The sequence below is a fragment of the Dasypus novemcinctus genome, chromosome 2, assembly GCF_030445035.2.
Source record: "Dasypus novemcinctus isolate mDasNov1 chromosome 2, mDasNov1.1.hap2, whole genome shotgun sequence".
Lineage (NCBI taxonomy): Eukaryota > Metazoa > Chordata > Mammalia > Cingulata > Dasypodidae > Dasypus > Dasypus novemcinctus.
In genome coordinates, this window is record NC_080674.1 from 156,379,044 (window position 1) to 156,402,361 (window position 23,318).

Sequence of the window (23,318 nt, forward strand, 5' to 3'; positions counted from 1 at the left end):
AACAGATACTTTTGGTCTGGGAGAACTTGAACTATATTTCTTGAAGGGTTAAATCTATTTAATAGTTCTTCTGAATAATGAAAATTAATTATCTTAATATATCTTTTGATTCTGTATCATTATGTTCCTCTGTTCTAAATAACCATGGCTTCCTGGGTTCTTTTTGTTATGACAATTCATATATAGGTCACTGATTTATTTTGTTTATGTTCTATTGATTTTCCCAATAGATGTGGCTATTTTCACTCCCTAAGTAATTTGGATCAAAATGACATCCAGTGACCAAAAGACATGACCAAATTTCCCTTTTCCAATTCCAAGTTTCTCTAATTTCTAAAAACATAAAAATTAAGTATCTGCCTACCTTGACACCTTCTTTCATACAGTAGATCTGTAGAGCACTCACACCATCTGAGAATGGGTGAATTTGTAGGTTAAATGGAGGAGATCGTCTCTCTCTTTCCTTGAAGTACAGTGAAAGATGTGAGAATTAAAAAAAAAGTAACAACTGTTTAAACATGAAACTAGGTGTCAGTGTTCTCTATGCTATGCCAGCAGTTTATCAATATATCATTTGGAAATAAATCAAACTCAAGAGGCTCATTCGTAAATTTAATGGGAAAAAAATTGCCTAGCAACTAAGAGGTATGAGAGAAGAATGTATAGACGGTCCCATCTATCCTTGCAAAATTTTTGATCTGGAATATGTGGGAAGTGGAGTTCCAGTGGAAACTGTATGAATATTTAGATCTCTCATATATCACAAAGAGTGGTCTTGCCATGAAGTTTTATGACAGCTTAACAGCCTTTTGCATATTCAGTACACTCAAGCTTTATGAGTGAGATATATGGACTGCAAAAGATGCCTTATTTTTCTTCACTGCAAGCATTCCAAATGCTATCTTTTTATCCAGACCTAATTTGAAATAATCTCAACAAGAATTCACCGTCAAAATAACAGAGGAATCAAATGGGAGTTCTTCTTATCCTTTAAATATGGTCAACCAGAACCCCAGCTAGGTTCAGCATGATACAATCAAAACCTGATTTGATTTACATGATACACTTTGAAAAAACCCTGAAATCTGATTAACTTAACCCAGGTATTTCCTAAAGCATATTACCTTACTTCTTAGCCTCCTTTTGCATAAATCCACTATGGACAAAAATGTTTCCTTATAAATTCAAGTATCTAATTTTAGTATAAAATATTTTCATATATAGCATATTTTGAAATATAATCCTTTAACATTTTTATTGAGTCAAAATTCAATGAAGTATGGAAATTATTATTTAAGAGCAATGGAATAATGATGAGGTTGAAATCAATTATTTAAATTATTTTAAAAAATTATTCATTTGCCTTGCTCATGAAGGCAGTAGTATTGAAAAGTGCTGTCTCCGAGTAGACAGTTCTGAGTTGTATCGAGGCTTTACCACTCACTAGTCATGGGTCTTGGGAAAGTTATTTAATCTCAGTTGCCTCATTTATAAAGTCTGGAGGGTAGCTGTGGCGTTCAAATGACAGAATGCATGTGAAATTGTTAATTCAGCACCCAGCATATAGTAAGTGCTCAATGTATGTTTTTATGATTATTTTGATTATTATTATTATTGTTTCCTTACTTCTAGCTCTAAGTTTCGAAACTCCAGCAGCTCATTCTGGTCTCTGGCATCCTGCAGTTCCTGTTGTAACCGGTGATTTTCTGCCTCCTGTTTTTCTATCTAATAAAGTAAATCCTTTAGTTAGGTGAGCATTGTAAAAATCATCTGCAACTTTGCAAAGTAAGCATGGACAGCATTCATTTATTCAGTGAATAAATCATCTAGATCATGAAAACATTTCCCAAGTATATGTAAATAAAATAAGTCTTTAGCTTTCCTTCTCATCCTTTGGTTGAGTTCTTCTGGTCATGGAGGAAATCGCAGGAGGACATCTCCATTTTGGGGGAGAGTCTAGGGATACTGTAAATCTAGGAGTACTTGCTATATATATATACACTTAGGGTGGGTCGGGGGCAGCATACTGGAGCCAGTTTAGAAGCTGTAAATAGGGGACTGAGACCTCTCATTTGGGGATACTTTCTGCAGTTACAAATTCTCAAGAGAATTAAAAAAAAACAAAAAGCATTTCTGACCATATACAAAATTTTGCTGACTTCCAATTACCTAGAGAATAAAGCGCAACTCCTTACAATAGAATTCCAAAACCTTAATCTGGTTGCCACCTGGTTTTCCAGTTTCAAATGTTATCATTTTTATCTTTATATTCACATGCACTCACATATACTACAATCTAGAAACACTGATCTACCTAATGAATTGACCAGCACAAGAGCTCTGTAACTGTTTATTTCTCCACTCGAAAAGGGTTCATCTCCTCTCCTTTTCTATGGGAGGAAATCCTATCCATCCTTGAACACCAAGATCTAACATCTTTTACCATAAAAGTCTTCCCTAGTCTATGCATACAGAAGTGATACCTCTTCCTTTTGATAAAGCCTTGAATTAGGTTAGTTGTGTAAAAGTGTGCCTCTTCCTGTAGACAGAGTCCACATCTGATACATCTTTAAATTTTAAGGGATCAGAAAATCTTTGTAAACTGCAGTAGGTGTGGGCTGTCTTTGATAGTAACTGTGTGGTTGGGCCTTATGCAGAGTAACTAAAAGTTTTGAATTAAAAAACACAAAACCATGTTCGTTTATTTTTTATCAGAGGATGAATCTTACTTCCCCAAATACATATACCTGTAGTAAAAGGATTAGCTTTAATTTTAGCTCTGTTTTCCTTTTACTCTTGGAAACTGGGCTCAAAATTTTTGCTTTTGGTCAGAAACCATGACTAAAGGAAATGAGACAGGAGACATAATGGGGATTAGTTTTTTAAATGATAAAGAAATATAATATCACTTATTCCCAGAGATCTCTGAGCCTATGAAAATCAATTTTCTCATAGTGTCCTGATATATGAAAATGTAAAATAAACTGGGAATATAGTAAGAAATTAGATGACATTAATTAATGGAGACAACTGAACTTTTTTTTACACCAGGTATTCCTGGTCTAGTGAAATTTCAAAAGCTTTTAAAAGTTGACTTAGATCATAGTCAAGATTCTACTTTCCCTCATATTTTTTGAATGTAATATTAAAATAATAAATAAAGACAAAAAAAAAAAAGAGATTCTACTTCCTAGATGTTTGGATATTTGGGGAGGATTGATGGTTCTGCTGATTAGCACTAATGATTATATCAGCAGTTCCCAGCTTGTACTTCACAGACCAGGGCCCATGCCCGATGAGATTTCTTTACAGGAGACTTTAACCTTCCTGAGAGTAATAGCACTCAACCCTAGAACACATCATTGGGGCCCCCACCCACCCTCTATATACCAGCTCTGTCTTTCATCATGGAGGAAGTGATGGTGACACTCATTCTTACAAACTTTTTGATCTGGAAAATGCAGGCTGTGGAGTTCCACACTAAACTGCATGAATATTTAGCTCTCTCAGATACCGTGATTAGGAGGTCCTGATTTGCCAGATTAGAAGAGAGGTTACTCAAGATATGAGTGAGGGCAAGCATATTTCTCCTCCCCATGCCTATGAGGGTGTTGTGGTTGACTTTTTATTACTTGTCAAGGGTAGAAAATATTGATACAAATAATTGACAAAATAATCCTGAAGAAATACATAACTTTGGATTGACCTAAAAAATTATTTCCCTAATTCAAATGGACTTTGCAATTACTTCTGAAGAATCATATAAGACTGCTTTTTAATCTTTTACTTTATTTGCAGAAAATAAACACCAAAGGAAAAGCCAACTTTGAGCTTAAAATAATTTGTTATATTTAATTGCCCCAAATCAAAAGCCTATATACATATAAGCAAAATTAATGATATTTATTGGTCCTTATCCATGCTTCAGTATCTTGATTTAGTGAACAACTTCCTGGACACACTGTTTTGTTCTTTGGATGCATATTTAAAAAATTTTTTTAAATTAAAAATAAATATATATAAAGAGCCAAGCTTAGCAAAAAGATTAAAAGTGAGAACACAGTTTATGCTAGGTTGCAGCATGGTTTTGGAGTCATATTGTGTCCCTTCCTAGCACAAAGTAAGTGTTTTGTAGATGGACAACCACATAGGATGTGTGCATGTGTGTGTGTATATATACATGTACTATATATATATATATATATATATCGACAGTGTATATATACACATATGGTTAACAAATCCATAGCTTTCAGGGATCACATCTTTTCAAGTCTGCACAATGCCCAGCGCAGAGCCATGCACACGTGCCACTAAACTGATGGTGATGGCGGTGACAGGGATGCAGTTGAGCACGCAGCAGAGGAGAGTGCAGCGCCGGAAAAGCCTCCCCTTCCCCTGGCCCCTGTGCCACTCCTGAGAGCACCCCCTGCTGCTCCTGGATCTCTCATCATTTTCTCCTCTGCCCCACTAGGGTGTTGCGCCCAACATACCTTTTCTAAAAGCTCCTGGTTTCTCTTAATGAAAAGTTGTTTATCTTCTACCCAGTGTGAATCCTGTTTGACAAAGAATATTGCGCAGTCAGCATTTCAGAGTGGCACGAAAGAGCAGGTGTCGTCAAACCGCTTTGCCAGAGCTGTCTTCTTTTCACCCAGTGTGCTTGCCTGCCAACGACTGGCAAAAGACACCTACCCCTTCCAGCTCTTTATTCAAAGGCATTGGGGCCAAAGTTGCCAGGAAAATTTAACCCCTTTCTTGTTGTTACTCACTATCGCTAGCTTTTACAGTCAGAATAATCCAGGACCAGCCTTCTGGGGACTCAGAAGTGACCACACAGGCAAAAAGTGAAAAGGGTCAGAATGCACACAGGCTAGGTACATATGGATGGAAAACATTAAAATGCGGAACCATAAATGTAGCATAGAGGCAAAGAATGCAGCTGGAGGGGTGGGTCCCTGTCTTAGCAGTTATGACAACTCTAGGCTATTTGTACAGGGTTCCTCTTCCTCTGGCATTCTCACTCTTGCCCAACCTCATTCGCAGCTGTGGCTGGTCACACACTGGCAGGAAAGTACTGGGGACAGAAACATAAAGTTGAACATTCTGACACAATTTGAAAAAGGTCACTGTAGAGAGCCAAGCTTTGTCCTGGATGCTGCCCCATGCACAGGGTGACGTAGAGGAAGGTCACATTGAATTGACCGTGTCTGAAGAAATTCTAACAACCAAATGCCTACCTGCCCTTTCTGAGCCAGAGTTGCTTCCAGATCTTCAATTTTGGCTTTATATCTTAGCACTTCTGCTTGAAGCTGTTCTTGAGCCTAGTGAAATCAAAATTCCAGAGCTCAACAAGTAGATGGTAATTCATTTTTTCCCCTCCCTTATATGTCCCTTGCCTAGAATTCAACAAGCAAGAGGAAATAAAACTAAATTCTATTATAATCTTTCTAAACTACCTTTTTATCCAGAAACTTGCTTAAAACTTCCAGTGACACCCTTTACCGTCTGGCTATATTTCAATCTCTTTAGCTTGGCATCAAGAACTCCCTTTATATTTCCAATCTTTCTGCATCACACTTTGATACAAGGCCCACCTTTGCTTACTGGTGATCTCCTTGCTTCCTAAAAGTGTCTTGTAACTTCTACATATCTCTTTGAACCAGTTCCCCTCTTGGAAAGCCTTCTCCCATTTTGTCTGACCAAAATTTTTCCATTCTTTCAAAGCCAGATGTGTATCCCATATTGTCATCCTTCCTGCTGTTCCAGCTCATGGCAATCTCAACTGTCTATGAATTCATGAATGTGTCCTAATCAAACCATGAATTTAAAGATCATAAATTGATGCTCACAAAACAAATACACAGATCCAAGAGTGGTTGAATAATCTTCCACACAGTCCCAGAGCCTTTATCATCTCATTGTCTTGGGTTTAAATACTTAGGACACATTACAATTCAATATAACAAAGAAGTCTCCCTTCTTAGACTGTAAGTAGCATGAATTGGGTCATGATTTTAATCACTACTTTTTGGTCCTCTTTAAATGAAATAATTTAAATAAACAGAAATATGAAAAATAACATAACACCTGCCTACCCACCATCCTGTTTTATCAAAAGTTCCATATTTACTTCCTATGAATTATAGTCTTATTATGTTAACAAACAGTTAAAACCCATGTTTCCCTTTAGAGCATGTTTCAACTCCTTCCTAAGGTTAATATGTACATGTGTGTAGCCATTAAACTGTGTGTATATATATATTATGTATTTAAACTTTAAATAACTATCATATTCTATATGGTAAGTAATTGCTTTTCTCAAACAATATAATCTTTGGCAAAAAAATTGAGATTTATCCCTTTTGCTACATTTAACTCTAATTTATTCATTTAACCACTATTTGCCATTCCATTGAGTGAGGTTATCACAAATTATTCATTTTAGTGATGATAAACATTGAGATTATTTTCATTTGTTTTGTTATTATAAATCAGGCTGCCATGTACAAATATGTCTTCTTAAGAGCATGTGTAAAAATTTCTCTAGGGTATGTGCTAGGTCATAGGGTATGTATATTTTCAATTTTACAATTAGATAATGTCTCGCTCCAAAATGGATAAGCCAAATTCTTCCAGCCATGTAGGAGAGTTATTGATTCTCCATATCATCTCCAAAATATAGCATTATCTATTGTCAGATTTTTTCTACTAATAGGAAAAAGACCTGCTGATTATAAAATAATATTCAATTGCTATTTTAGTTTGTGTTTTCTTGATAATTAGTATGTAGGGGTACTTTTAAAAAGGTTAATTAGCCATTTAGGATTCCTCTTCTGCTAAATGCCTTTTATATCATTTTGCCTATTTTTCTGTTAGGTAAGTTTTCCCATAAAATACTACACTTCTCCTAAATTAATTCCTTGGTAACATATATCTCTATCTATCTCTATATCTATCTTTATCTTATGTGTACGTGTAAGCGGTTCTGGATGCTGATCTTGTATAACAACCTTGCTGTGCTGCATTATTTGTTCCATTCTTGTATTCTCTATATAAACAATAATATTTTCTGTTGAAATTACAGCGTTTTTTTTCTTTCCTGCCCTTATACATATTTTATTCTTGTATTAGGATCTGTATAGGCTTTTTAATATAGGGTTGAATAAAATCAGGAGTGGTAAACATCATTTTCTTACTCTTCATTGTAAGGAGAATAATTCTTTGGATGATTAAATATTATATTCACCTTTAGCAGGTAAAAAAAACTCTATTATTAATTTTGCTAAGAACTTTTTTTAACCTCAAATGGGTGCTGATGATAATCTTTTGTATATTTGTTTGTATTGGAATGATTATATGGTTTCACCCATTAGGGAATTACAGTGAATTGTATTATTGGATATTTTTTAATGTGGAATTATATTTGCACTTTTAGGAAAATCCTAATTTGGTCATGGTGTGTGTGCATTTTAATATTTGATTTATTTATATTTCTTTAGGATTTTTGTATCTATTTTCATAAGTAAAGTTGGCCTATAATTATTATCATAGTCTCATTTTCTAGTTTTTGTGTCTGGTTTATAAATTAATTTGGGAAGAACCATTCCCATATTTTTATTCTCAGGAAGAATTTGTATAATATTGGTAGTATCTGTTCTTTGATTATTTGGCAGAACTCAGCTGTAAAACTCTCTGGGAATATATTTTGTAGTTAGAGATTTATCTAGGGATTTAGTTTACGTAATAGTTTTAGTTCTATTGAAATTATCTATTTTAATTTAATTTTATTTATTACATTCTCCTTTCTTAAAAATCTTAATTGTTTAGGGGTTATATTTCCCTTTTCACTCTTTTTTCACATCTTGTTCCTTTTATCTTCTGTCTTCAGATTTTCTATTTTTTGTTTTCATTGGTGTTCTTTTATCATAGTATTTATTTCTTTTTCCTTTCTTTGAGTTTACTCTACTTTTTCTAACTACTTGATTTGTTTTAGTCTATTTTGCTCAGAATTGTAAGCCCTGACTACTTTAATGACCGTAGATAATGCTTCTAAGTTTTATATCATTTTTGCTAAAGCTAGACCTTTATATAAATAGGAGAATCAGATGAGAGAAAGAGGACTGGTTTCTATGATATCACCTATCCAGAAAACAGGCATATGCTATTATTTTATCTGCCCAATACCATGTTTGTAAGAATGCTTAGTAAATACTATAAATACACAAATAGAGTAGTAAGGAATACATGAAGGCACACATGGATACTCTTTCAGAAAAATCTCCAGAGACTGCTTGCTTGTCTATTCCAAATCAGTGTTTTTAAAAACCTGTTGACTCACTAGGTAAGCATATGTTTGCATGTATGTATGTATACATATAATCCTACTATGTAAAAACATATAGTTGTAAGATCTATTCTTTTCCACTGAAAACTAGCACAAATTCTGGCAACATGCCTCAGCACACTGCACATCCTCTAAAGGAGAAGTTGGAAAAAATCACTACATTACTATGCCCCCTCTCACCCCATGTAAAATTATCTATGAGGTAGATATGATGTGGTAGTTAAGACTCTGGAGTCAGCAGGTCATATCCTGGCTCTGTGACCCTAGGTAAATAATTTAACCACACTAAGCTACATTTAGTGCTTAGGCTAATATTTCCTCTTCTGTAAAAGGAAATTGTAATAGTATCTACGTAAAAGGAAATCATAATAGTATCTACCTCACAGGGTTGTTTTAGGATTGTATAAGCTAATGCATGTAAAGTACTCAGCACAACAGGTGGACAGCAAAAACTCAAAAAATGTTTATTAGTATTGTGCACATTCCCTTTTGTGGAAATAGGTATATAGAAGGCAGTTGTGACATAATGGAAAGAACATTTGACCCAATAAAGATTTGAAGTAGAATCCCAACTTGCCACTTACTAGCTGTGTGATATTGGGCAATTAAATTAACTTCTCTGAGACTCAAATCCCTCTTTTATAAAATACCTGCCCTTAGGGGCTGTCACAAGGATTAAATGTGATATTTTCTGTGAAAGTCCTTGGTAAACTGTCAAAAGTAATGTCAGGCACTTACTAAGAAAAGAGACTGCCTAACCATTTCCTTTGAAAGATAAAAGCTCTTTCTCTAAACAAGAAACTAAAAAATGAATTATCAAAATTCAATACTGTCTAGGTTTGAGAACTTAAGTTTTCAAACAGCAAGAGTAAGACATATATGTGTTTAAAGGAATAAAAGCATCAATCTAAGCTGGTTCTAATGTCTCTAGATCCAAGGTTTGTTGACATAAAAGAGACAATAGCTCAAAAGTGGCAGTGAAGAGGAAGGTTCAGGGAAAACTATCCTATTGATATTTTTATGTCTAAGGTACTTTCATGCTATGACCATTGCAAGCCATTTCAGAGCACTCTCCCCAAATGTGCACTAACCTTGGCTTCTCTTTCAGCATCAATGATGCCTCCAGTCTGCTCCTGCAGGAGGGCATATGCTCTTTGGAGGGCTTGGTATTCTTTTGTTAATTGTCGAAATCGTAGCTCAGATTCTTCTGCTGCTAAACTCTAGAAGTTAAAAAATAACAAAAACAAAAACACCCCCCACCAAAAAAACAAAATAAAACTGTGTTATGTTCAGAACCTATGTTCAATGTGAAATATTAAATATTAACATTTGCCCACTCTTTAGACATGTTAATACTTTGCTTGATTTTATGTATTTTTAAATTTTATTTTAAACTCTAAAATGTTTGTTATACACATATTTTAATATTACAAGATGAATATCACAGAAATACCTGTTTTTACTTTAATAAAAGAAATATTTGTTTATATTTACATTTCTGGTGACTGCCCATTTGAGCTCAGATTTCAGTCAAGTTCTGGATCCAAATTAGAAATGATACCCAGATTTTGTATCCAAATTTGAGGAAATGATAGTCACTTAGTCTCTTTTTTTTTTTAAAGGTACTAGGGCTGAGGATTAAACCCAGTACCTCATACGTGGGAACTGTGCTTAACTACTGAGTCACATTGGCTCCCCTGATTGGTTTTTTCATTTGTTTTGCTTGCTGTTTTTAGGAGGCACCAAGAACCCAAACCAGGACCTCCCATGTGGGAAGCAGGCACTTAACTGCTTGAGCCACATCTGCTCCCTGTAATCTCACTTCTTTTCAATACATTCATATTCAGCAACTTCTTCAGATAACTATAAAAACAGAGTTGTATAGCTTTAGTTTTCATTATTTAGAGGGGAACACATTAACCAGGGGATTTTGTGAAAAATAAATGTGGAGGCTCCACCCTCAAGATCCTGGCTCAGGAGGTGTATGGTTAGGTCCAGGAATTTTCATTGTAACTGAAGCCCTCAGGTCATTCTGAGGAAAATGGTCCACAGAGCACAATTTGCTAAACACTGTCATTCAGAGGTATCCAAAAGCCTTCTAAGCTCAGTATTTTGGATCACACCATCCCTAGAAAGTAGCTTTTCTTTTGAAAGAAGTTTTCAAGTTACAGAGCTGAAATGTAGAGAAGTTTCTAAAAGGGTTACAGGACAGAGGTGAAGCTATTTTCCAAAAGGTAACAAAGTTGTTTGGGCTCAAAATCAGTCACTATTATCAGATCATTTTCATAAAGGAGCTTGAAAAATGAAATGCTTTTTTTTTTTTACCTCTAAAAGAAAAGATTTGTTGATAAAATCACAAAGCACTAGAGATATGGAATAGCTTACTTCATCCAAGTCATCATCAGGGGTAGCTGGTGTTCGGTCTGTTCTAAATGAGGCCATGGATGATGTCTCTGAATCCATTGAGTCCTCATCATAGCCAATAAATGGATCCAAAATAGGCCTCTAGTGAGGGAAAGTACATACTTACTGATAAAATTGACAGTGGGGAAAGTTGACATACTATTAAAACATTGTCAGCTGGCAAAAATGTAAATGAACATTTAAGATACGGATCCTTTAATGTTTCCTTGATGAAATAAAAATATTAGGAAGAACATGTTAATGCCAACGAAGGTTTCTCCCATTATTATTTCACTTCTGATGTGTTCAAGGCAGACTCATTAATACTTGGCTTTCTTCATGGCAACATTGGATCCTCTTTAAATTATATTCTATGCCATTATGTGTACATCTGATTTATGCTTTCCAATATTTAACACACAACTGAGGGATGCTAAAAGCCCAGGCATCTATGTGATGGGGATTTCCAGATCTTAAGCCTTGTCCCTCAATTCTACATCCAAACCAAACGGTGTACTTGAAAATAAAACAAAAAACAAGACAAAAAGTCAAATTAATGATACTATGTGAATTATAAGAGACTATACAGCTATTAGTGGATTAGAAGTATCATTACCACTAGCATAAAAATAAAAATATATTATTCAGATATAGGGTGGGCATCGGACTCTAATTTTATTCAGTGGGAGACCTCAAATCATATGTATCCCTTGCATGTTCTGGGAGTGTGACTTTCCAGTTTATCAGAATACCATTTCTACATCAAATCCATTGGCCTCTCCATTCAGAGAAAGCCATTTGGTAGAATTATCTAATTAAGCAAGCCCTTAAGGTTAAAATCCACAATACAACCATTTTTAAACTTCTGAGAAATGCCGAGAGAAGAGATTTTCTTTTAGCAAATAAAGCCCAGAGTTTGCTGCAGTTCAGAAACATCTGACTTATCACATCTTTGCAGGAAGATTCCTTGGCAAGCCTCACCTCTCTGGCTCTGTTTATGGAAAATGCATGATAACCTAGTTTTCTCATTACCTTAATTGGCTTGGAACTTCTTCTATGCTTTCTCCTACGGATGAGTTTTTCTCTGTCCTGGAAAAAAAGCGAAGAACTTTCCATGGTACATGTTCTTGAGAGCTGTTTGCAAAGACAGAGTTGCTCCCCTCCCCCCCCCGCCCCAGTCATTAAATATTTCTATTTAAAATAAGATTATATTTTGTAAATTTTGGTTATTTGGGGGTTTGCTACTTAAATATTTTCAAATTAAGAATATTATACAACTTTTCTTGCTAAGTGCATCTGAGAGCCTCACCAAAGGACGTACATTATATTTCCAAATCAGAATCCTTTGTTTTATATTTGAAAATCAACTAGTTCTGAAAATATTCATATTCCCCCAAAGCAGTTTTTCCGTTTTCCTGGCCCAAAATTACTATAAATTTAAGTGTTAAAATAGCTTTTCACAATAAAGTAAAACCGTATTCTGTTTACTCATTTGAAAGATGTTGAGAGAGCTCCCTTTGACTATCCTTAGATCCTTGTTCTTACCTGAAGATCAGCATGTTTAGCTGGTTATACCCTAAGTCATGTAGCTTTTCTTTCTTTCCTTGTTTTATTATTATATCATTGGAAACTTCTGGAAACTAAAAGAGTTACTAGAAATAATTAAGGATCTCTTGATTCATTCTTGCTGTGAATGGAAATACCACTGGAATTTGGGGGATTGATCTGCTCAAAGCTCCACGCACTTCTAAGCTGCGAAAATTCAAAGCAAAATAGACAAAACTTTCGTCTCTTAGAAAGTCTGACTGACATGCATAAATAGCCCAAAACGTTATAAGAATCTCAGAGCTAATCTCAGGATGCTTGAAGATGCTCTAAGTCAGGCAAATTCCTGGACTAGTGAATCTGTGAAATGTATGAGTTACTCGGATATGGAAGTGGAATACAGGGCATACAGCTTTAGAAGATCATGTCTGGTAAATAATCTGGGTCAAAGCAGTGGTGTTTAAGCTTTTGGATTTTTCACCTTTATAAGTAGAAATATTTTGATCATACAAACTCTATCAATATTTCAATTTATCTAAGTTATATACTTAGATTATCTGTTAAATGTAGTATAACATACTCAACATAGAAATTTTAGAAAAGATGAACCATATATAATTGTAAACAGATAGTATAATCTTCCTTCCCTTCTCAGCAATGAACCAGCTTGCTTACCCTAACCTGGCAACAACTACCTAAAATTCCCCATCACTAGTTCTGCAAGTCTCTAGGCCTTGGCTTGGTCTTTAAGTGAGAAAAACCACAGTTGCCATTCACAGAATAAAGACATAGAGGCAGAGTGGAAAACCCAGAGGCATCTAAAGGTCTCAATGCACCTCTGTTGGCAGCACTGACCTGGAAAAGGGCATGGTTTCTCTGGGCCTCCGTTACCCACATCTGCAAAGGGAGTAGTGATAACTGCTTTACTTAACTACAGCAGGTTCCGAAGTCACAGTCAGAAAACCTGGACTGGTATTTTAGGTCAGCCAGGTAATCATGTGGTTGTTCATTCAAGAAAGATTTATTAAATTGTAACTAGGTGCTGGATGCTACTAGGTGCTACGGAACAAGAGGCTTATGGTCCTGCTACTGTAGGTAAAATACTTCATACCTCTGAGTCTCAGGATCCTTAAATTGGAGAGCTATTATAACATACACACCTACTTACATAACAGTGTGCTTTGTAATGTGCTTTGCTGGTATTTGCTATCAAATTAGTTAACAAAGGATTATCACTGAAAAGGTATAAAATAGTTTAATAATATAAAACATTTGGAGGAAAGGATCTCTTGAATATATTTAAATACTGAACATAGGAACTTGGGCCTCTGGGAGCTAATCTAAAATTATTAAGTGCTCCCAGTGCATGTTGATTTATTGGCTACTTGTGCTTGGGAACAGTTTCAAGTTTATAGATTGATCAAGACATACCCTTGTGAGCTCATCAATGATGTTCTGTTGCTCAATGACCTGAAGTTTTAGAAACTCTGTCTCTTGTTCTTCATTAGCTTGGTCAAGGTCATTAAGAGATTTTAATTTCTTCAGGGGTGGATGGGATGTTATTTTTTCTCTCTAGATATGGGGAAAAAAATTGGACAAGAAGAATGTACAAGAGACTTTAAAAATCATAAACTTTAGTTATTATTAAATATTTGTAGAAACTTTATGAGGCTACAGAGAGATGTGAAAATGTCCCAGCTTGAATATATGAACACCAACTAAAACAAATACATTTTACTAGCTATAATAAGTCCAAATCATTGGGGGTTGTCTAAAATCGGGTATAGTTGTATTGGAAGTGTGTTAAGAAGTACATTAGGACATCACTTGTCGATATAGAATACACGTGATGGTATCTCTTTACTGCTGTCATGCAAGACCTTAGAAGAGGGGGGTGGGGGTAATCTCAGTGCAGCTCTGTAATGAGCAGTTAGTGAAATTTTTGGAAGGAGGTTTCTGTGGCTGAGGGGTTATGTTAAAGCTTTGCTTTTCTATTTCTTGTTTTGGGAGACTGTGCAGATTCTTGGAAGCACTTTTAGTGTTCCACAAATTTAAAAACCCCATAAAATTCAGAGTAAGCAAGCTTCTCTTGATTTCTTCCTTAAAATTTCCTTACTTACATAAGGAAAATCCAAACTTTCCTAAATAGCGCTGTATTTTAAAAATATGCTGGGAATGAATAGTAAGTCCAGTTATTGGAATAACATCAAGAAGGAAGCTGCAGTTTTACAGAGGCTATAATACTCACCATTTCTGAATTTTCCTTGGTAATAGCTTTTAGTTTCTCCTCCATGCGCTGCAAAGACACCATCAGCTCATCATTTCTCTTGGCGAGGCACTTATTCCTTTCCAGGAGAGGTTTACATTGTTTTTCAGTTTCTCGCACGCGTTTTAACTGGGAAGAAATAAATCGCAATTTGAGAAGAGTTGCAGGTTTGGGAAGAGGGTAGGGAGAATAAATTGGTGGGGTTGAAAGCAATCTGGGGCCACCTTTCATATGTTTCACTATGTGTACCAGGACTGGCCAATGACATTTCAATCCTTCATTTAACAAACTGATTGGTTTTCAGTTTTCTCTACTCTAACATCTTTTCATCGTAGAGTTCACAACCTTGAATCAATATATTTCTTGAAAGGAGGTGCCGTAAATATACTGGTTTTCGAAAATCTCAGGAAGAGTAATCACTTTCTTCGCTCCCCATCCCTTCACTCCAGTTACCCGATTATGCTCCACATCAGTCCCACACTTGCTCTTACTTCTCCTCCAACTAGAAACGCCCTCTCATTGCCTCAGACAAAGAAGCTCATCTGAATCATACAGCCATTAAGGAAAACAACCAGGACCTGACTCTAAGCCTTATCTCCAAAGCCCATTCTTTCAGAGATTTTGCTAAGTCTTCTGACTCAGCACTGCAACTCTCATATTTTGAAAAACTGGTAATATCTACTGAAGCTGACTACATTCATATCCTGTGATCCAGAAATTTTGCCATCTCGTATATTCCCACCAGAATGGAACACTTTTTTTTTTTTTTTTTTTTTTTACTAAAAGACATGTATGGGAAGCCGACTAGGCCCAATGAATAGGGTGTCCACCTAACACATGGGAGGTCCGTGGTTCAAACCCCAGGCCTCCGTGACCCATGTGGAGCTGGCCTACACGCAGTGTTGATGAGTGCAGGGAGTGCCGTGCCACAGGGGTGTCCCCGCGTGCAGGGAGTGCATCCCGTAGGGAGAGCGGCCCAGAGCAAAAAGAAAGTGCAGCCTGCCCAAGAATGACACCGCACACACAGAGAGATGACGCAACAAAAAGAAATACAGAGTCCCAGTGCCGCTGACAGGATAGAAGCGGTCACAGAAGAACACACAGTGAATGGACAGAGAGAGCACACAACTGGGCGGGAGGGGGGAAGGGGAGAGAAATAAATTTTTAAAAAAATCTTAAAAAAAATAAATAAAAGACATGTAGCAGCAATTCTTAACAGCTCTAAACTGGAAATAATATAAATGTCCATTAATATTAGAATGGAGAAATATATTGTGGTATATTAATTGAATACTACAGAGAATTGAAAATGAGTGAACTATCTCTACATGCAACATGATGTATGAACCTCATAAACAATGTTGAGCAAAAGAATAAATAATTCCTTTTACATGGAGTTTCAAAATGGCAACACAATTCTATGATGACAGAAGTCAGCGGAGTGGTTAACTTTAGGAGACAGATGATGATTGTGGAGGGATCACAAGAAGGGGAGGCTCCAAGATGCTGACAGTCTTCCATTTACTGACCGGGGTAGTGATTACATAGAAGTGACACTTTGTGTTATTTACTGAGCTGTACATTTATGATTTGTGCACTTTTCTCTATTATATGTCTATAAATATGCTTAACAAAAATATAAAATAAAAACATTCTGATGAGAACTTACCAATTCATTTCGTTCATCTCCAAGCAAAGTATTCCGGTCTTCTAATTTTCTAATAGTGGCATTCAATTCAGCTATTCTCTTTTGATTTCTTCTCAAATCCTACAAATGAAATTAATTAGTATTTCCTCAATAAAGTTTTCGCAAAGATTTGGAATACTGTTCATAAAAGTCATAGGCTCAATTCTTTACCCTTGGCTCATGAGATGAGAATAAAACATTCGCTTATTCAGAGAATAGTAACTATTTATTCTCTTCTAACTCTTAGTAGTCACCACTTGGGTTTAAGACCAGGCCTGGATGAAATCACAAATGAATTCCCTATAGCAGCTACTCCCTAGAGTCCAGATTCCTGGCATGGGAAATGGCAGAAGTTTGGATCAGCTTATCAGAACTGTGTGCTGTGAGACCAAGGTCATGCTGTGATTATATAAGACTCGGAGCATTTCTTGCATCATAGTGTTTCCCACAACTTAGACAGCTGTCCTGCTATTGCACTTAGGCACAGTGGTAACAGAGTAGGAAGGTAGGAAGGTGTTTTACAAATTCCTGTACACTCTTGGAGAAAAAGTTCAGAGTGGGAGATCAGTGCATTACTTTCATGCATAAAAGATAGCATTTTATAGGCTATCTTTCATCAGTATATTTTGCCCAGTGCAACTGGCTTCCTCAATGGCAGAAATGCCATGGGTCACCTTATACACAGTAGTTGTGGCTTAATTCTCCCCTCTGGAGTCCATATAACCATTATCATACACTTGCAATTCTGCTATCATCTTACATTTTGACAGTGCTATATTTTTGACAAAGCACTGTCACATACATTATATCCCTGGATTCATAGTATTCTAGAGGACTTAGCAGAACAGGTAAGATTCAGGGAGGGCTTAACTCATTCAAGTCTCATAGCTAACATAAAAAATCAGTTAACAAATATGCACTGAATGCTAACTATATGCCAGACACTGTGCTCAACAGTTTACATTTCATCTCTACCAATCCTTAGACCAGGCTTAATGGGTCTCGTAATAGCTCTAAGTTTACAGAGGAAGAAACTCAGAGTGGAGATGTGATTTGCCAAAGGTCACACTGTTAGTAAATGGCAGATCAAGGATTTTAAGAAGAGGGTCTGTCTCTAGAGTCCATTTTCCAGACAATTATGCTAGATTACAGGTGAGGATCAGTGATGGAACTAAAAACTTATGTCTCCTAAATCCTAGTTCAGACCTCTTTCTGCAACCTACTGGAATATATTATATATATCCTGAATACTAATTCATGTATTATTCATTACTCAGTTTTAAGTAGTACTTTGGAACCTATCTCTTATATTAAATAATACATTTTCATCTTTTTAGCAGCTAAATAATTTGGAACATATAAGATGTGAGAACCAGCTATATTTGAGCCCATTACTATTGTTGCCCTTCTGAAAGTAATATTTCATAAAAATGATGAAAATCCAGAGAAATAAGTGACAAGTTCAATCAGATAGAAGCTTTCAGATGATGATTATAAATGGTTTAGTCTTTCATTTCGTGATACATTTTGACCCCTGTACATGATAATCATGTTAACCAATTTCCAACCCAATTATTCACACAAGGGAAAATTATCAGTCTTGGCAAGAGGCAATAAGAATCTAATCTGAGATTCTTATTATCTTTGGATAGTTATTTGCTTTGCTAGAAAAATTCCATGAAGGATTTAAAGAGATCTATAATTCTCTTGTGATCTGCTAATGCAGTACTAACCACTTTGTTGTCTCGGAGTTTAGAAAACACTGTTCCCAAGATATTAGCTGGATATATATTAGGAGCTAGAATTGATTTCTTTGTAGTACACAGGAAAAGAGCTTAAATGAAAAGTAAAACTTGGGGGCTAAATAAAAGATGACTCCTAAGTTCTTAATTTCAATTTGAATGGACTTACAGGACTGCTGCAATGTTCAGAGCCATCTCCTGCCCTTCCTGGAATTTCTCTTTTCGGACTGCTCATGTTACACTCAGCCTCCTTTACCAGAAAGAGTTGCTCATCCAAAGCCTCCTTCTGCAGTTGGAGTTTCTGTACATAGCCTGTCTGGGTCTCCAGTTCTTTTTCCAGGGAAAAGATGATCCTGTCTTTGGCTTTGATTTCATCCATCTGAATTAAATAAAACCCGGGGCATTTTATTTAACAAGGCTGTAAAAAAATATATTTTATAATGTTATGAGTTTAACTTCTTTCTGCTGATTGATATAGGAAAAAAAAACACATGAATAAGACAAGCAAAGGGAGACAGATGTGGCTCAAGCAGTTGGGTTCCCGTTTACCATATGGGAGGTCCAGGACTCAATGACTAGGGCCTCCTGGTGAAGGCAAGCTGGCCCATTTAACGAGCAATAAATAAATACATCTTTAAAAAAAAAAAAGACAAGCACTGCCCTTTCTAAAGACCAACATTGTGTAATGAAGGGCTATCCTAGGCTAATTAGGTATCAAAGAGAATTATTTCTTTTCTTCTCTCATATATCTTGTTTAGATGTTTTTATGAAACATATTATTTGAAATGGTCTGGGTTGGTTGGATATGGAAATAAAAGGTTTACTTTTAAATAGGTCATTGGTGTTAATAAATACAGATTTTAAATAGTCCACTACAATGTTTCCCAAACCAGTTTTTGATGTTATCTCTTCTTTGGGGTAATGCATTGGTGTTAATAAAGACAGATTTTAAATATTTCACTACAATGTTTTCCAAAACAGTTTTTGATGTTATCGCTTCTTTGGGGTAATGAACATTTGAGTTCAGTTCAAATAACAATTGTCACTGCGAAATGTATCATTTTTAATTGGATAAACTGAGGGCATTTTTGGTTCTTGGTCAATTCCTAAGGTTACTGTTTGCATTCAGGCTAGTGAATATAAAGGGAGCTTCTTCCATGGTTCATGCTATATAAGCTCTTTCCATTTCTATCCTTTTTTCGGACAGCTGGTTTTTACCAACCACTGTAACATTACTCATGGAATATTATGGTTGGGACTAGAACATGGATGGAAAATACCTAGTAATATTAGCTATAATTGCCCCACCCACATGTGTGGGGTATATTTATTGATCCCAACACTCACTTCTATTAAGCCTGGACATGGCTTTAGAATAGTTCTCAAGTAGAGGCCAAAGGTATTTGATATCAATTAATCAGAGTTCTATTGGACTGAAACCGTTTGGCCATCTCTGGACTAAAGGACTAATGAAGTGAATATAGCACAGTCACCATAGGGGTAGGCTTTACTTTTCATTTCATTATATTCAATGCAAATATTCAAAATGGAGGTAGGGAAAAGACATCTAGTACAAACAATATTATACTCTTGTCTCTTTATTTAGAAGTCTCCTTGTAAATGCGTTGCCTTTCCCCCTGCACAGGACATGACTCCTGGGGATGAGCCTCCCTGGTGCTGAGGGATTACTACCAAGTACCAACTGATGATGTTACTAGAAAATGACCTTGAATAAAAGGGTCAACTCAGACCAGCAGAATATCTCAGTCTACATATAATACCAGGAGTTAAAAACGCTTTTCGACCTGAAGAAAAGGGGGAAATGGGAAGGACAAACGAGTTTATATGGCTATGAGTCTCCAAAAGAGCCGGGACGTATTCAGAGGGGTTGCCCTTATCCACACCTCAGCAGAGTCCCAGAGACAGATAAAGTAGATACAACCCCAAGTATTGGTTCTTCTGAGGGCTACAGAGACCCACAGGTTCTATGGTCATGGCAGATGGAGTACAGTGCCATCTCAGTTGGCCTTACTTTGGAGTTTGCATTTCTGTGTGATGAAGCTGGACTCAGATGTGATCTTTGTTCACAAGCCTCTCCTGTTACTTTTACTGGATCTATAGCTGGCGTTGGGGTTTAGTGTATACTCAGGGGACCTGAATCTCTGGATTGATCATGTGATAGTCAGGAGCTGAGCCTCAACAGACTTGCAATTCCTACACTCTGGTTTACTGGACTTACCCCACTCAGCTAACATGGAGGTGAAGAAGGTCAGCTACCACACCAGGAAGCCAAGAGTGCCTACAACTGAAAGCAGAATTGCATCCGCATCTATGTGGAATCTAAGCCCCCTCTTCATAGAGATGTGGAGTGGACACAACCATTCCATGGTCCACAGGATGGAGGAATAAAGTATGGATTAGAGTGGACTCACTAATATTCTATTCATGAACTAATGCGATTAGTAATCGAAGAAAATGTGGCACTGGTGTGGAGAAAGTGGCCATGGTGGATGCTGGGGGTAGGGAGTGGGAGGAAGAGATGTGATGTGGGGGCGTTTTCGGGACTTGGAGTTGGCATGGGTGGTGCTGCGGGGACAGTTACCGGACATTGTGTGCCCTCCCATGGCCCACTGGGTGGACTGTGGGAGAGTGTGGGCTATGGTGTGGACCATTGACCATGAGGTGCAGCAATGCTCAGAGATGTATTCACCAAGTGCAATGAATGTCTCATGATGATGGAGGAGGTTGTTGTTATGGGGGGAGGAGTGCGGTGAGGGAGGTGGGGGGTATATGGGGACCTCATATTTTTTGAATGTAACATTAAAAAAATAAAGAAAGAAAAAAAAGTCTCCTTTATTACAAGAAATCACACTCTTTAAAAATTTCTTTGCTGTGTTCTTCCAACCACACACACACACAAATAAGGGACAGATATTATACTACATAGACATATACTTCACACATGTTAATATTGTTGAACTATTGCCTCCAAATGAGATGATTAAATTTTAAGTCAATTTTGGGAAGGCATCCTATAATATTACCTCAGAGAGGAATCAAACACTGCCCTGTTCATTTGGGGGTAGAGGGTGGAAGCATTGTCTTTAGTCTCCATCTTCTTACAGGAGACTTGAGTCCAGTATTATTCCTAATTGAACAGCACATTCATTTGTCAGACTGTCATCTATAGTGTTATTTACATTTATAATAGCCTCAGATACAGCATGTTCCTACTTGGTTCTGATGCAATACCTAACAGAACTTTCTAGGAAATCATTCCACTACTATTCATATAACAGTCCTCATAATCAGCATCAACATAACTAAAATTGATTGATTTTTTAGTTATCTTCAAGGTATTATCCTCAGAGCTTTGCTTGACTTATATCCTTGTAGATCAATCCTATTAAACATGTTCTGTTATCACCATTTTATAGATGATTGATAGGGTTAAAAACTTGACTTGGTCATAGTCATTTGGCTGGTAAGTGGCAGAGCACGTGATCTTTAATTCAATCTTCAGACTCTATGGCCACTCTGTTAACCAAACTGCCATACACTCTGAGTATTTCCCAAAGTGGTTTTATGTATACTATCCAGTAACTAGTAATGTATAGGCTCTGTTGCATAGTGGCCTACCATATAGACTCTATGCTCAAAATATGGAAAATCTACCAAAATACTAACATCTAGCTCTTAAATGGGAAGGAGTACATACCAGAATTCTTGAAGGAACTTTTAAAACAAAATGGCTCTTATTTCTCTCCTTTCCAGTTCCAAAAAGGGAGTTGGGGGTGGGAGTAGAGACAGTGTAAGAACAGGAGGAAGATTAAGACAACTACATGTCTATTATTGAAAATATTTCCCATGCTATTCTGATTACACCCAGGTTTTGAATCAGTCTTCTGTGATGTTTAGCATTTTATATTGCTATTAAAGGAGGCGCTTTTGGTCTACTTCAGCAATGTGCCAAGGAAAGGAAGGCATGGAAAAAAAAAATACAGATCAACAAGTGAAATATCTGTAGATTTTACATTGAAAAACCATTAACAAACAAAAGTATTAAATGCATGGCTCTCTTTTCATTTACCTACCTGCTGACTCCAGAGTTCACAAACCTGAGTCCTTCTTCATCAGCCATTGTCTTTTCGAAAGCCAAAGGCAGGGCAAAGACCAATGTTTTCTGCACTGTATTTGGTCTTTATTGTCAACAAGTGCAATAAAATGAATTTCAGATAAAGAATTCAGAAAGTGTGGCAATGCAACATTTTACAGTCACACTGTAACTCAATAGAAAGAAAATTATATGTTTAGCTCTTAAAATTATTTTATGATAACCATAGTTTACTTAAAATTGAAATCTCAGAGATATTGTCTAAGGATCATCATTGGAATTCTTAGAAAATGACTTCTTAAAACTCTGCAGGCACAGGAAGCATATAGTGCTTTGTAACTGATGAAGGCTAATTTGATTTACTTCTAAGATATAACAAATGTTTAATATTCTGAATGTAGATGCTCTTAAATATTTCTTCTAAGATAACTGGACAAAGTCAACCTAGGATTTTATAGCTTTCAAATGGTAGTTATATTCATTTGGTTTCTAAGCATGGTGGGAGATCTATGTACTTTTGATCATATGTATTAAAAGGAACAGCTCAATTCTATGGGGGGTTGAGGGAAATCTTGGAAACTGAAATAGCAAATAAGCAACTTAGTAATGAGGTCCAATTTAATAAATCAAAATGGCCCCTGTTTTGGAGGCTTACTTTGGGAGCAAGATCTTCTATTTTTAAAATGACTGAGAATTTTAATAGCTCTGTGTCTAGCTTTCAAATAAGGTTCCTAGAAAGAAGACTGTTGAATCACTCAATTTGCTGCCCATGGGTAATGTTTTCAGGCATATTGAAAGTTGTAGAAGGAACTTTCCCAACAGGTAAAATCCCAATAACATTTTATAAATGGAGAACCCACAAAAACATGCTTACTTTGGAGGAGTTCATAGTTTAGAATATTTTCATAAACATACTAGAAAACTGGAATCATTGAATAGATAGAGAGTCCAGTTTTTATGAGAAAGGTGATTCCAAATCTTTAAAACTATACAGTTCTAGTTTTGGCCTAGACATGCATGTATCTCTATCATCTATGTATATATGTATGTATGTATATATGTATGTATGTATGTATGTACGTATCTACCTACCTATCATCTATCTATGTACCTATCTCCCTACCTACTTACCTATTTCGTACTTTGCATGGAGTACTCAACAAAAGGCAGACACTGCTTACAATACACTTATGATGAAACATCTGAGAAAGCACACC

At 36.2% G+C, this 23,318-nt stretch overlaps 1 protein-coding gene across 10 annotated transcripts in view; it reads right to left on the reverse strand.

The window, feature by feature from the left end:
- JAKMIP2 (janus kinase and microtubule interacting protein 2) overlaps positions 1-23,318 on the reverse strand; it is a 197,527-nt gene that overhangs the window by 41,231 nt on the left and 132,978 nt on the right. For 5 of the 10 annotated variants that reach the window (XM_004447106.3, XM_071210545.1, XM_071210544.1 and 2 more), the window contains 11 exons: positions 18,157-18,366; positions 16,228-16,326; positions 14,541-14,687; positions 13,724-13,864; positions 11,780-11,836; positions 10,730-10,849; positions 9,436-9,564; positions 5,238-5,321; positions 4,494-4,556; positions 1,627-1,725; positions 365-463 (listed from right to left, as the gene is read on the reverse strand). In XM_004447106.3, coding sequence (XP_004447163.1) covers positions 365-463; positions 1,627-1,725; positions 4,494-4,556; positions 5,238-5,321; positions 9,436-9,564; positions 10,730-10,849; positions 11,780-11,836; positions 13,724-13,864; positions 14,541-14,687; positions 16,228-16,326; positions 18,157-18,366 — 1,248 coding nt within the window. The remainder of the gene's footprint in view (positions 1-364; positions 464-1,626; positions 1,726-4,493; positions 4,557-5,237; positions 5,322-9,435; positions 9,565-10,729; positions 10,850-11,779; positions 11,837-13,723; positions 13,865-14,540; positions 14,688-16,227; positions 16,327-18,156; positions 18,367-23,318) is intronic. The other 5 variants (XM_004447107.4, XM_071210556.1, XM_071210559.1 and 2 more) reach the window with 1 other exon arrangement.